The sequence below is a fragment of the Rhynchophorus ferrugineus genome, unplaced genomic scaffold, assembly GCF_030347505.1.
Source record: "Rhynchophorus ferrugineus isolate W39M unplaced genomic scaffold, kcgeb_rfMv2 rfM7, whole genome shotgun sequence".
Lineage (NCBI taxonomy): Eukaryota > Metazoa > Arthropoda > Insecta > Coleoptera > Curculionidae > Rhynchophorus > Rhynchophorus ferrugineus.
Window position 1 is genome coordinate 17328112 of NW_027472586.1, and position 12621 is coordinate 17340732.

Genomic DNA, 12621 nt, shown 5'->3' on the forward strand with positions numbered 1-12621 from the left:
ATATTTTTAAAAGCATTAATGACAATATGCTTTTGTGATTTCGCTTATGTATAACATTCCTATTATAACCGTATTGTTCAGCTTGTCGTGGGTTATGGGGATGGTTTTCTACGCCGTTTACGCCTCCTGCGATCATCTCTTGTCTAAAAAAATGTAACGAGGAAATTCTTTATCTGTCCCCTTTCAAAATATGAAGTACTTTCTACTGATTTTGAGGGATTTTTCATAAATGTTACTCAAACTGTAAAAAACTCTCTGGTTTGATCCATGTCACTTATAATTATATTTCATTTCAATTAAATTGGTTTACGTTTATTAAAATATAGCAACAAAGAGAAAAAATCGGGAGTACGAAGTGCCTCAATACGTTATTCCATTTATTTCCCATTTTTCGTAAATTTTCCGAATTATTTTGGGGGTTTTACTTAAGACTGGTACATAATAATTTGATAGTCTATCAAAAGTAGCAGTGAAGTCACGTCATCTCAATTTGTGACGTCAAAATGTTAAATGTTGCCGCATTTAACATTGACAGTTTACCCAATTGACTTCGATGTATAACAACACCCGAATATAAGTAAAATAATGAAACAAAAATGTTATAAAATAGAATTTATTTTAACTTTATAGTACACCTAATTAAAGGTAATTAAACAGTCACAATAATATATAGGTTAGGGTTATTTTATTATATTTACATTGAAATATTTTATAAACCACCTATGGAATACCCTAAAGTCTTAATCCACCTAGCCAATAATTATACATCTAAGTAAAGTATTTTATTTTTATTAGAGAACATCATTTTTTATGTTTAGTTCTTGTTTCCTTTGATACTATATTTTCTTGTCAAAACATTCTGATATCACTGTATATATCCTTAGTATCTTCCGTTGCCACCTGTGTACATTGTACTTGATAAAAGTATATTTAGTCACTGCATTATCCCTAATTAATCTACCATATGTGCACAAATAATTAGTATTAATTCTTTCCTCACCCATTTTAATCAAATGCTCATGTATATTCTCAACAATTACACACGTATGTATGGATATAAATCGTTTATACTTTACTATACGATTTTCTACAGTTTTACTAAATTAATTGTTTATTAACCCTTAGTTGTTTCCACTCCTATCACCCTGTCTTGACATTATCATCATTGAATCATAATATCAAATCCAGAATGTTTCATTCACACATCGTTCCATCTGGTAAAGTGGTGGTGATAGTAGCTGATGGTTCCAGATAAATGCATTCAAATATTTATGTTTTATATCAATTTAGTAAAATAACGATACTTAAAAAAATCTGTAACACAGGGTTAGGAGGAAGAATGAAAATACTTTGGGTCTTTATATTATTTAATATATTTTTATACTGAAAAATTATCATGATGAAGTTATTATCTAAAAATATATTTAAAGCATATTTTCAAGTATTTTACTCATGCTCTTCTGATTGTTTATCTAGACCTTGTTATAAAAAAAATAATACAATAAGAAAAAAGACGCCAATATCACAAATAAAACGATTGTAATATTAGCATAGAATTTAATCAATAATTAACACTTAAAAATTTAAATTAGATTAAGATTTCAACCACCAGAATATTATATTTTAATTATTATGATTTAAAAAAAAATTATACACAGTCCAAGAAATATATTGAATAACAAAGCTGTTCTTCTTCGTAAGGAGTAAAGTGCTGCGCGCTGAGGTATCGACTGGAACAAGTGTTAGTTGTTCCAATATATCCTACATATTTCCAAATACAGTTTCAGGCATTTTACAACACAATTTTTATTATTTCTTAGTACAATCTTAATCAATGAAGACGACTGCGGGATAAATACAACAGTATATATTTCTCAAATGAGAATTAAATTAAGCTACTTAAGCTAAAGTTAAGAATAACACTTATTCGCTATATAATTTCGTCTGGTTTCGTTCACGTCAATCTTCTGATTTCCTGAGCATTGATTTCGATGTTATCGCGTGTTCTTCGTTGGTTATGTAGCAATAAACATTGGTAATTAATAGAGGAAATTTATTTTCGTACCATTGAATTTCAAGTTGGTTTGATGTTATAGTGCAGCCCCATATTTGCACCCTGTCAGTTCAAATAAGCTTTATAACTGACTGATAAATTAATACCTTTAATTTTAGGCAAAGTTGGGAGTATTTCACAACTAACCAATGCAGATCTTTGATTTTTAGTGTGATCTGCTCTGTTTTTGTCTAACGTCATGTTTTTGAAACACATGATGGAATGGATAGAATTCAGTGGTTGACCTAAAGTTATCACTTTCAGTTTTGGAAGAAATGTAGATGGCGCTACTAGAATTAAATCCATATGTTTTTTAGTTAGCCCTAACCCTCAATAGTTGCGTGTATACATTAGTTGGATCATGCCGTCCATTTTTTTTGCATAAGGATTTGGAGCATAAGACTTATTTGTACCTTTAAAATATATTGCAATAAAATAAAATATATTTATAATTAAGTCACTAAAAATAGATACGCACTATCTTTGCCTGATGGCATAATTCAATTTAAGAGCTTAATTTGCTGGAAACGACACATCGTTGTTATATGTGCTTTACACATTTACCAATCTATTCGATCTTAATTGAAATAATTAATTATTTAACAAAATCTCGAACCCATTACTACTGTCGTTTTATCATATGTTCTAAACAAAGCCTATTTTAAATATGCAATAAACCTTTTTAAAACCATCCATGTCATACGCGGCATATTTCCGACCGACAAATCATCTCATTAACATTTCATCAATACCCAAAGAGAAATTTCCCAAATTCGTCGGGACTCCGTTCAGGACCAAAACGGAAACAAACTGGTCCTGTCAGGGAAGGTTTGTGAAACAGTCTCGTCAGACCGGCGATAAATACAACCTGACGTTTTTGCTAAAGCCTTGATTTCGTCCCCGATAGGCTTTAATCGTCAGATATGTTTCGGCTATAAACGTCAGCTTATAAAGTGCGACACCTGACAAGTCAATTAAATGGATCGAAAAAAATACGAACGAAACTGTTGATGGCCGAAAATATTGATAAATTTGTCGTCGATTTACAGGGTGCTTCGGTGGGAGTCATTGTCGGTCATGCTATCATCCTCTGGATCAGTTTCGGAGGTCTTACTGTCGACAAACCACCAGCCGCCATACTACCTCTGAATACCGATGGTTGTTCGAACAGTTCCTTCAACGATAATATCCTCCGTCCAGAGCACAGAGTTCCTGTTTGGACACCAACCACCACTCCAGTACCGTATACCATCTACAACGACTCCTTGGCGCCTTTGAATACCACTAGAGCTGAAACAATGTAAGTATTTTTTAATTATGTTTCTTACAAGTAATACCTATTTTTGTAACTCCGCGACAAAACTTTAGCAGCACACATTTTTCATTATGGCTCTTAATAAAAACTAGTGATCGCCCTACAATGTATTAAATTAGTCACGTTTTTCTCGTAATAGAGTAAAAGGATTAGTTTAAAAATGTTATGTTACTTGTTTTCACAGTATTTTCAATATGAGTTCAGAAATGTATTTAATATATAATATTAATTAAAATAAAATTTTCTGTATATTAAAATATATGAGACTATCTCAAGAATTAACATTCAATAACATTTTTTAAATTGCATTTAATTAAATCTAATTTCACTAGTCAACAAAATATTAATAAGTGTAAATCACTACCCTACCAAAAATTATAACAAAGTATCATCTGTAAGATTTCATTATTTTCAGAACTGTAACAACTTCAGAGCATCAAATATAAATATAGTTAATTTTTTTATGTTATAAACATAAGTATGGAATAATAAATGAAGTAATACATTAGTTTCTTATTAGTTAATTTATTTTTACAATTTAGAAATGTATATTAAAGGATTGTATTTACAATCATTAAATTAACTTTTGATTTTCCAACATTTAGGCATATAAAGTAATAAATAAAATAAATAAAATGTGATATTGTCACATATCTTATTGCATTAATCATTAAAAACCTTAATATTTAACAATGATTTAAAATGTTTACCAACGTACTGTTAATAATTCATAATTTCTTCTATTTGTCCTTTGTGTTCCATCTATGCACATTATATAGTTAGTTTATGTTTTCATATAGTGCTTATCTTCTTTCCATATTTCTAACGTAAAATATATATTACACAAACAATAAATATAACAGGCTGACGATTAATTTTTTACATAAATTTTTAAATAAAAATGCTCTTTTCTTATTTATTTCACTCTTCGGTCTCGCCTTTGTTCTCTATGGCTTTCATTTATCTATTTTTTTTTACTTCGTCTTTTGTCCCATGTGTCCAAATTAAAATTCTATGAAACCATTTTATAACTGTTAATATTCCATGCAATACAAATTTATTTGCCTTAACAATTGTAATTCAAAACGGTTAGTGTGCTAAAGTTTCGTCGTGGAGTTATAACAGAGCATATATCTAAGAAAATCAAGCATGAGTATCATTTTAAGAAAAATGTTTAATGCTGTAATAATGAAAAACTGTTTGCAATCATTTCATACATCTCATTTCTTATTATGTTCCATGATTCCGTGATATCAAAGTATATGTTCCATTGATGTTAAATTGCCTTTAACGTGTCATTTCATTTCTTTTTTTTCTTGTAAATTTTCCAAAAAATACTGAATTATAGCTGACCGTATATAAAATAAAACAAGCAACATGTTTCTCTTTTAAATATTACAACTGAAGAAAGTACACATATATTATTTAAAACATTGTAAATTTGAACACTGTGTGTAATATTAATTCAGCCTTTTAATGTATTGGAAAAGAAAAGTTACTATTGTTTTTGAGCTGCAGATTTAATAATAACTAGACATTGTTAAAATATCCCATAATTACAAACCTATACGTTAAACTAAACATTCTCATAACCAAAAAAATATAAATAACCAAAAGCAATTAACAGAGTCACCAGAGTGCCATAAAACCATCCTTTCATCTGATAGAGTGATAGTAGTAACAAAATAGAGTGATAGTAGTAACAAAAAAAATTCTCTTTAACATTAATTAATCCAAAACACACTCCAACCACCGCTTGAGATAAAACTCGTTGTAGCGTTTAATCCTACACGACATCAACTGCTTAAGTTTAAGCGTTTCATTACTAAACATTCGCAACATCTAATTCCATCCAGTACACCCAATCTTGGACCGTAAAATTATTGCTATCACCCCAGAGAATATGATAAATACCATATGGCCTCATCCATGTTAATAAACATGATCTGGGACCTCATTAATTATGCATGGCGTTCTGATCGAATTCGAGGTAAAACTCACAGCGCCATCTGGCGGCGCGGAGCTGATATATTTTATTGACGTAATATTAATGCCGTGTGTTTTTTCAGGGATCCACTGACAGCTCTCTACTCGATCACCTACATGTACTACGCTTGCTTCGGCTGTATAATTACAGTTTTCGTTGGCTGGGCCGTGTCCTACTTTACCGGCAGCGAGAGCGACATGTACGATGAAGAACTGATTCATCCATGGGCCCGCAAGATGTCCGACTTCTTCCCGGGAAAGAAACGCCGCTATGCTAGCAAAATTGATAAGGAAACCAGCAACAGGAAAGTTAACAGGACGGATTCTTCGATGACTAATGGATCTCCAAGCAGCAGCAGCACCATTCAGAATCAAACTGGAAGTAAAGCAGATCTGGAGACCAGCGAAAATAATCTGAAAAATGGTACTGTTAACGCTGGGTATTCTCATGATATGCCAATGGAAGAAGTTAACGGTACTTACAAGACGAAATTGTGATGCACGCAGGGAAGCTTCTGGATATAGGATGATACAGATCTCCATATTGAAAATATCGAAACCACTAGAGACCTTGAGTATGCCTTGCAAAACGTCTGTGATTTATAGCTATAGTACGTTTACTTAAATGTTAAAGACTTCTTCTAATAAGAACTTGATATTAATTTGAGAACTATTTTGCCCTCTATTTTTTGTTACTTAAATAGAATAATGTAGATAAATAGTTAGATTAGTGATAATATGTATTTTTGCATTAATTTATTTGTGTAAGTTTAGAGGTCAAAGAGATGTTTCATTAAGGTTTTACAGCAACGTTCAAGACTTTATGTAGTTGTTCAATTATAGTTTTTAAATAACGTTTAGGCTAGTTTTAGCTATGTTTAGCCAAGTACACTACCTGTTTCAGTTATGATGTCCTTACGTAGTTTAATCGATGTACCAGTCACTTTATACGATGTATTGTGCGTCAGTACATCATAGTTTCATAAATATATTTTTTACAATATTTAAATTTTCATTTTAGTTATATAGATACTTTTAAATATCGCGCAATGATTTGCAATGAAACAAACACAATTTTATTTAATAGAAAATAGAATATAATGGAAGGCTTGTAATACATTTACCATTGAAATATATTTAACACAACCAAAAATTAAAGTCAAAAATCTATAAAACCTATGACAAAATAATGGCATGAGTAGGTAGTTAATTTCTCGATTGCAGCCCACAGTATTGGGAAGTATTGTAACAACATTTTTGGCACCAATGTATCTTAAAAGTTTGTTTTATCTTAATTAGAAATACATTACTCTTAAGGTTTACATAAAATGATACAACAGTAGTTTAAATAATCACTGAAAATGTAGCTTGTAGTAAAATTGTCATCAATCCATATGAAACATTCGGATATTCCGAAGCAAGAAAGAAATTGTATATACATTTTGAAAATATCAAGGTATCCCCAAATGACAAGACAGAAGTCGTCCTGACAAAAATATCAATTTTTTTCATTAATCTCCTAGAACGTTAACAATCTACCCGTGGGCAGTAAGTATTATTATATGATTTCCGTTATGTCGAAAATCACTTCAGTAAGTGATCTGCTGTACAACTTATAATCTAAATTTTATTCTAGATACCATTCTAACTTATTTTAAAGTCTATCCTAACTTATTCTAAACACTATTCTGGCTTATTCCAGTGTGCGTTTGAGCCTACGCACTTCACTGTCATCGCGCACATTTAACTCTTTGGCGAGTGCATTGGGATGCAGTAGTTCTTTCAGAGTACTTCGCACAAATACTCCGAATCACACTAGTTGTGGGTTCTATGGGGATATCGCGCTGAATCAGTTTGTTGGACACGTAATATAGGACATCGACGATGACTCGCAATACTTTATTTAGGAACCTCTGGAGAATGACTATGTTAGATTTGCTAGTAGTACCCCACAGTTTAATACCATAGGTCCCTATAGGCCTAAATATATAATAGATATAACAATAGGCCAAGAACATTGTCCTGCGGAACACCCGAATATATTGGGTGTAGGTCAGTGTATTCGTCACCCTGTTTGATAATAAAATGTTTGTCTGTGAGGTACGATTTCAGCAGTTGAAAGTGCGTATGGGGAAAAATCCTTTTCAGTTTAACACTCAGGCCAGTATGCCACACCATGTCGAAGGCCTGAGAAATATCGAGAAATGCAGCAATATTTGTTATCGTTTAAGTTTTTGTTAATTTGGTTGATTAATCTATGTATTTGTTTTATTGTTTTTATTATGTTTTTATTACGGAAGCCAAATTGATGGTCTGGAATAATATTTCTCTCCTCTACGATTATTTTGGGTCTCTTAATGCATAATTTTTGGTATAAAGCAATTATTTATTATAAGCTACATAAACTTGGTCAAACCATTAAATCAACTTGTTCCTTAGCTAAAAGCAATTGAAGCAGGAGTTAAAAAATAGACAGAATTGATCAATAGGAAAGGCTTGACTTGTCTCATGACAACGCTTGGCTAGGTAAAAATAGGTAGGTTGGCTGGGACCTACACATATGTGGGATAATGTGTTACGGTCTCTGCAAACTCTCTTAACATTGTAAAGCTGATTTCATAAAAGAATTGTGAAAATCATATGGTACTGTTGTTCACCAATCATACCATCACTAATAACAGTGACAAAAAATCATCAATAGAAACGGCATAGCTATCATTGATTGGGGTTTGAAATATCTATGAATAAGCTTGCTTAAAAAACCTTAAAAACGTATTACTTCTTCCTCAACACATTAATCATAACCACTGTTTTGTTTTCCTGCTTTTTATAAGGTAATTTATTGTAGTAATTATTTCTGTATATGAAATATTTTCTGAGAAAAATCTTTAAAATATTTTTAATATGTTTACTGCGTCAATTTTCTTGTAATCTTGTCATAAATTCAATTTCAAAATTCGCCAGTTGCAAATTGAAGATTTACCGTTTTATACAAATAAAAGTTTTATGGGTGATTTTTGGCTATGGCTTTATTAGATTTTCTGGCAACTCCACTATCCGTAAACGCAGGACTATTTAGGTTAGCGTAGAAAGATTTTGGAAGTTTAAACCATGAAATATCATACTTTCTAAATAACAGTAAATAAAATCTTACCTATTAAACTGCTACCTATTACCTATCAAAGTTACCTCGATGGACTTTTCATAATAATCAAGTATTCTTACTTGTAGCGGTATGCTTCCGTAGAAAAATATCAGCGCTTTTAAAATGACGATTGGCGTCTAAAGAATCTTGTACTATCAATTAACTAATTCATAACCTTGTTTGTTTATGTTATTACAAACATAAAAAAAATTATAGCATCGTTATTAATATATCTATTTCTTACGCTTGCATAATACCAGGTGTGCCGGAAAGTCATTACCGGTTTTATTAACATATGTCGGCATAAGTATGTAATTTTATGATTTGAGACATATGTCATTTTAGTCTACTAATATCAATCTTCAAAACTATACATGTTATAACAGGTGTGGCAAAAGTCCCGCTGTATGCTATATGTTGAAAATGTGGCTCTGATGCGTGGTAGTGTTGCAGAGTCTCCAGAAACATCAATTCGGAGACATGGTTCCCAGTTGCATATTTCTGCAGTTTAAGGCGAATTTTGAAAACTGATTTGAAAATGTTCCCGTACAAAATTCAATTAGTCCAAAAGTTGCCACCGAGATCCTGATCAACGAGTTGAGTACAGTAATACAATTTTAGGGGTGCCTGGTGAAATTGAAGATTTTTCGCCTAAATTGATAATGAGCGATGAAGCTTATTTTCTTCTCAGTAGCCACACCAATAAACAGAACAGTCGGTTTTGAGGAACAGACAATCCTCAAGTAATTCATAAAACATCATTGCCTCCACAAAAAAAAACACTGTATGGTGTGGTATTCATGCTGGAAATGACCTGTTACAATGAGGTATGGCAGTTACTCTTACCGCTAAACGGTACCAAGACATGAATCGAAATTTTCTTGTGCCAGAAATGGAACAGCAAAGACTAGAGGACATGTGGTTTCAGCAAGACGGGTCCACAGTACACACAGCTCGTTGAACAATTCAATTTTTAAATGACTTTTTTCCATGGAGACTAATTTCGCGAAGTGGCGATTCAGCATGGCTAGCCAGATCTCCGGATTTAACAGCACCAGACTTTTCTTATAAGGTTTTTTTAAATCAAAAGTTTATGTGAATAAGCCCCAAACGATTCAACATCTTAAAGACAATATTCGTCACGAAATTGAAGAAATTCAGCCTCAGATGTTGTAGGATGTTATGGAAATTGCCTCAAAAAGAGCCGAAAGTTGCATAGGGAATCGCGGTTACCATTTGACCGATATAATTTTTCAATCATAACGAAAAGAAAAAATGTGGAGACCAAGTAGATTTTTTATGAAAAAAAAACTTACTTATCTTTTCTTTGAGCAAAGTTATAGGCAATCAAAATGGTAGCAGGGTTTTCGTCCCATGTTGTATTTTGCGAAACTAACCTCGTCATAAATTCGAGCCTGAAAAGGTATATTCACATATATTACTTTTCTTATTCAATTAAAAGAAATAAGTCACTGAAAGTCATTGTTTGCTGGCATAAACTTACGGTCAGCATGATCTAACCTCAAAAACATGTGAGGCATGATTTCAAAAATTCGAAAGTGGTGATTTCGATGTGCAAGACAAAAAACGTTCTGAAAAAGTTTAAAGATGCGAAACTGCAAGAATTGTTGGATGAAGACCCAACCCAAACTCAAAGACAATTAAAAGTAGAAATGTGGACCAGGGAACGATTAGCGTCCGATTACGAACAATTGAGAAAATCGAAAAGATGGGAAGATCGACATCAATTGAATGATAGGCAAAGAGAAAATTGAAAAATCGTTGTGGAATGTTACTTCAGAAGTCATTTTTGCATCGAATGGTCACAGGTGATGAAAAGTGGACTTATTTTGAAAGCCCTTATCATCTGGCTAAGCCGACCGACCGACCCCAAGGCCAAATTCTTTTGTTCGCAAGGAAACGTTGTGTATCAGGATGGCGTGATGTATTACGAACTTTAGAAAGCAGGTGAAACAGTTAATAGTGATTGCTACCGACAAAAAATGTTCAACTTGAACTATGCATTGATCGAAAATCATTCAAAGTGATGTTACAGCACGATAACGTGCCATCTCATAAAGCAAAACCGGTCAAGGAAGTATTGAAAGCACTTGGATGGGACATATTATCGCACCCACTATACTCTCCAGGCATAACCACGTCCGACTATTAACTTTTCGCGTCAATGGGGCACGCTCTTGCAGAGCAGCACTTTAGAAAAATTAGAAAATAGCCCCATGAATGGCTTTGCTGAAAGAACAAACAGTGTTTTTGGTATTGGATCAATCAGCTGCCTAAAAGATGGGCAAGATTTATAGAATCAAATGGCCAACACTGAATAAATACATTTTTTCATTTTCTTGAAAATTATGTAGTTCGAAACAAAAACCGGCAATTTCTCGGTCTTTCCGGTACACCTGGTACAAGAAAATTATGAATGAACCGAAGTTTTCGGAAGCGTATCTGACCTATAAAATTAAAGTCGAAATTAAATTATGTTTACGTGGTCGGTACTATTCGATGATAGATCTAATATGGTATGTAGACAATGCAGCCACCTCCAAAGGTCGAAAATAACAATTAATTATTTACGACTTGCGGTACGGTGGACGGCGATTGTTCCACTGAGTACGCGAGCCTATTCCGCGAATTATTCTATTGACTGGTTGCAAAGACAATCTGAATCAATCATGAGAATTTTCGTCCCCTCTAAATAGGTTTTGATTAATTATAATTGTCGTTCTTGAAATAAATACGGTAAGTTCGAACTTGTATTACTCTTTAACATGTTGGTACACTGAGTGTGTTTAATCTAATAGGTGACGAATAATCCTGTCCAAATTGATCAATGTAACACTCACAAAGTACTGGAAGTTATTTTACGAATTAGTATGTTCTAATGGATTATTAATAATAAATATTCCTGATGAAACCCATGAATGATGAGCGAGTGAGACGGGTTAGCCTGTTTTCTAACAGACCGTCTATGTGGCTTTGTACGTCCAGTCAACAAGTCGTTTCTTCTTTCCTTTAAATAAAATAGTTTTTTTATGTAAATAAATACTTTTTATTCTCTGAACCCTTTCAAATCTTATAACCTATCGCATTAAATAGGAGTCCGGGCGATCATAAAGAAAACACTTTTCCATTCATTCAATTAACCGGAATCAAATTAATTATTAAAAAAAGAAGACATGCTATTACTCGAATCGTTTCTTGGTATAGTATAGAGGATTTTGGGTAAAAGTATCGCAGCTGAAGCTGTAAGGTCAGAAAAGATGGATTCAAGATGCTCAACGACCCCTAGTAAGAAGCATTCAAGTTTAGAAAAACAACCTTAGTCGGTGCGCTCCCGGCCTGTGCATCGCAGGTCAAGGTGCAAGGCTATCAAAAGCGGACTGAAGTTGCTGTGAATTAACATAGCCTACTGCAATTTTGGCGGAAGCTTGGATTTAGGGTAAACGTCCACCTAAGGCGGATTACAGTAGTTCTGTTTCTTTATATTCTATTGGAATATGGAGTCACCAACATTTGTAAATCATTCCGTAAAAGGGTACCATGGAAAATTGAGTAGAAAGAGTACCATTCCGAACAATCAAAGGAAAACTGGTGGACGAAGATACAGTCGATGCTCAACTAATAGTAAACTAATAATTTTTATTAATAATAGTTGGCTTAATACCGTTTCACAAAATGTAAATCGTATAACAGCATTTTCTAATCTTTAACCCCAGTAAAAGTAATGCTATATAATTGGTGAAACTGAAAGAAAATCATCCACTATGAACTAATTCCAGTTGATCAAAGGATTCGGAATGGAATAAGATAAAACGTGTTGTCTCCCATTATGACTAGGTCTGATCACATATTTCTTTGATAAAATGTATCCTTAAAAAATTGCTTAGTTGAGATTTTTAGATCAGTATCCGCCCAGACATACCGTTTCCTCACCAATACTTGGTTCCGACATTTGTTAGGAATCAAGAATCCTTAAGGTCTCATATCATACTTGATGCCTGTTGCCAGGGAAGTACTCCTAACCTATATTGTTGGCACTACTATTAGATGTCTGCATTTATTTTAACCATTTCTTTCTTTAAAAAGGCATTTACTGGAAAGATT

At 32.9% G+C, this 12621-nt stretch overlaps 1 protein-coding gene and 1 long non-coding RNA gene across 8 annotated transcripts in view; both read left to right on the forward strand.

Moving 5' to 3' along the window:
- The window catches only part of LOC143199667 (sodium-coupled monocarboxylate transporter 1), a 156932-nt gene extending 150575 nt beyond the window's left edge, over positions 1–6357 (forward strand). For all 7 annotated transcript variants that reach the window (XM_076409636.1, XM_076409634.1, XM_076409640.1 and 4 more), the window contains exons 8-9: positions 3103–3353; positions 5438–6357. In XM_076409636.1, coding sequence (XP_076265751.1) covers positions 3103–3353; positions 5438–5852 — 666 coding nt within the window. In that variant the 3' untranslated portion in view covers positions 5853–6357. The remainder of the gene's footprint in view (positions 1–3102; positions 3354–5437) is intronic.
- A 4239-nt stretch (positions 6358–10596) lies between these two features.
- On the forward strand, positions 10597–11578 carry LOC143199873 (uncharacterized). The gene is made up of 2 exons (XR_013006577.1): positions 10597–11256; positions 11319–11578. It is a non-coding gene; the product is annotated as an uncharacterized LOC143199873 (long non-coding RNA).
- Positions 11579–12621: the final 1043 nt, after the last annotated feature.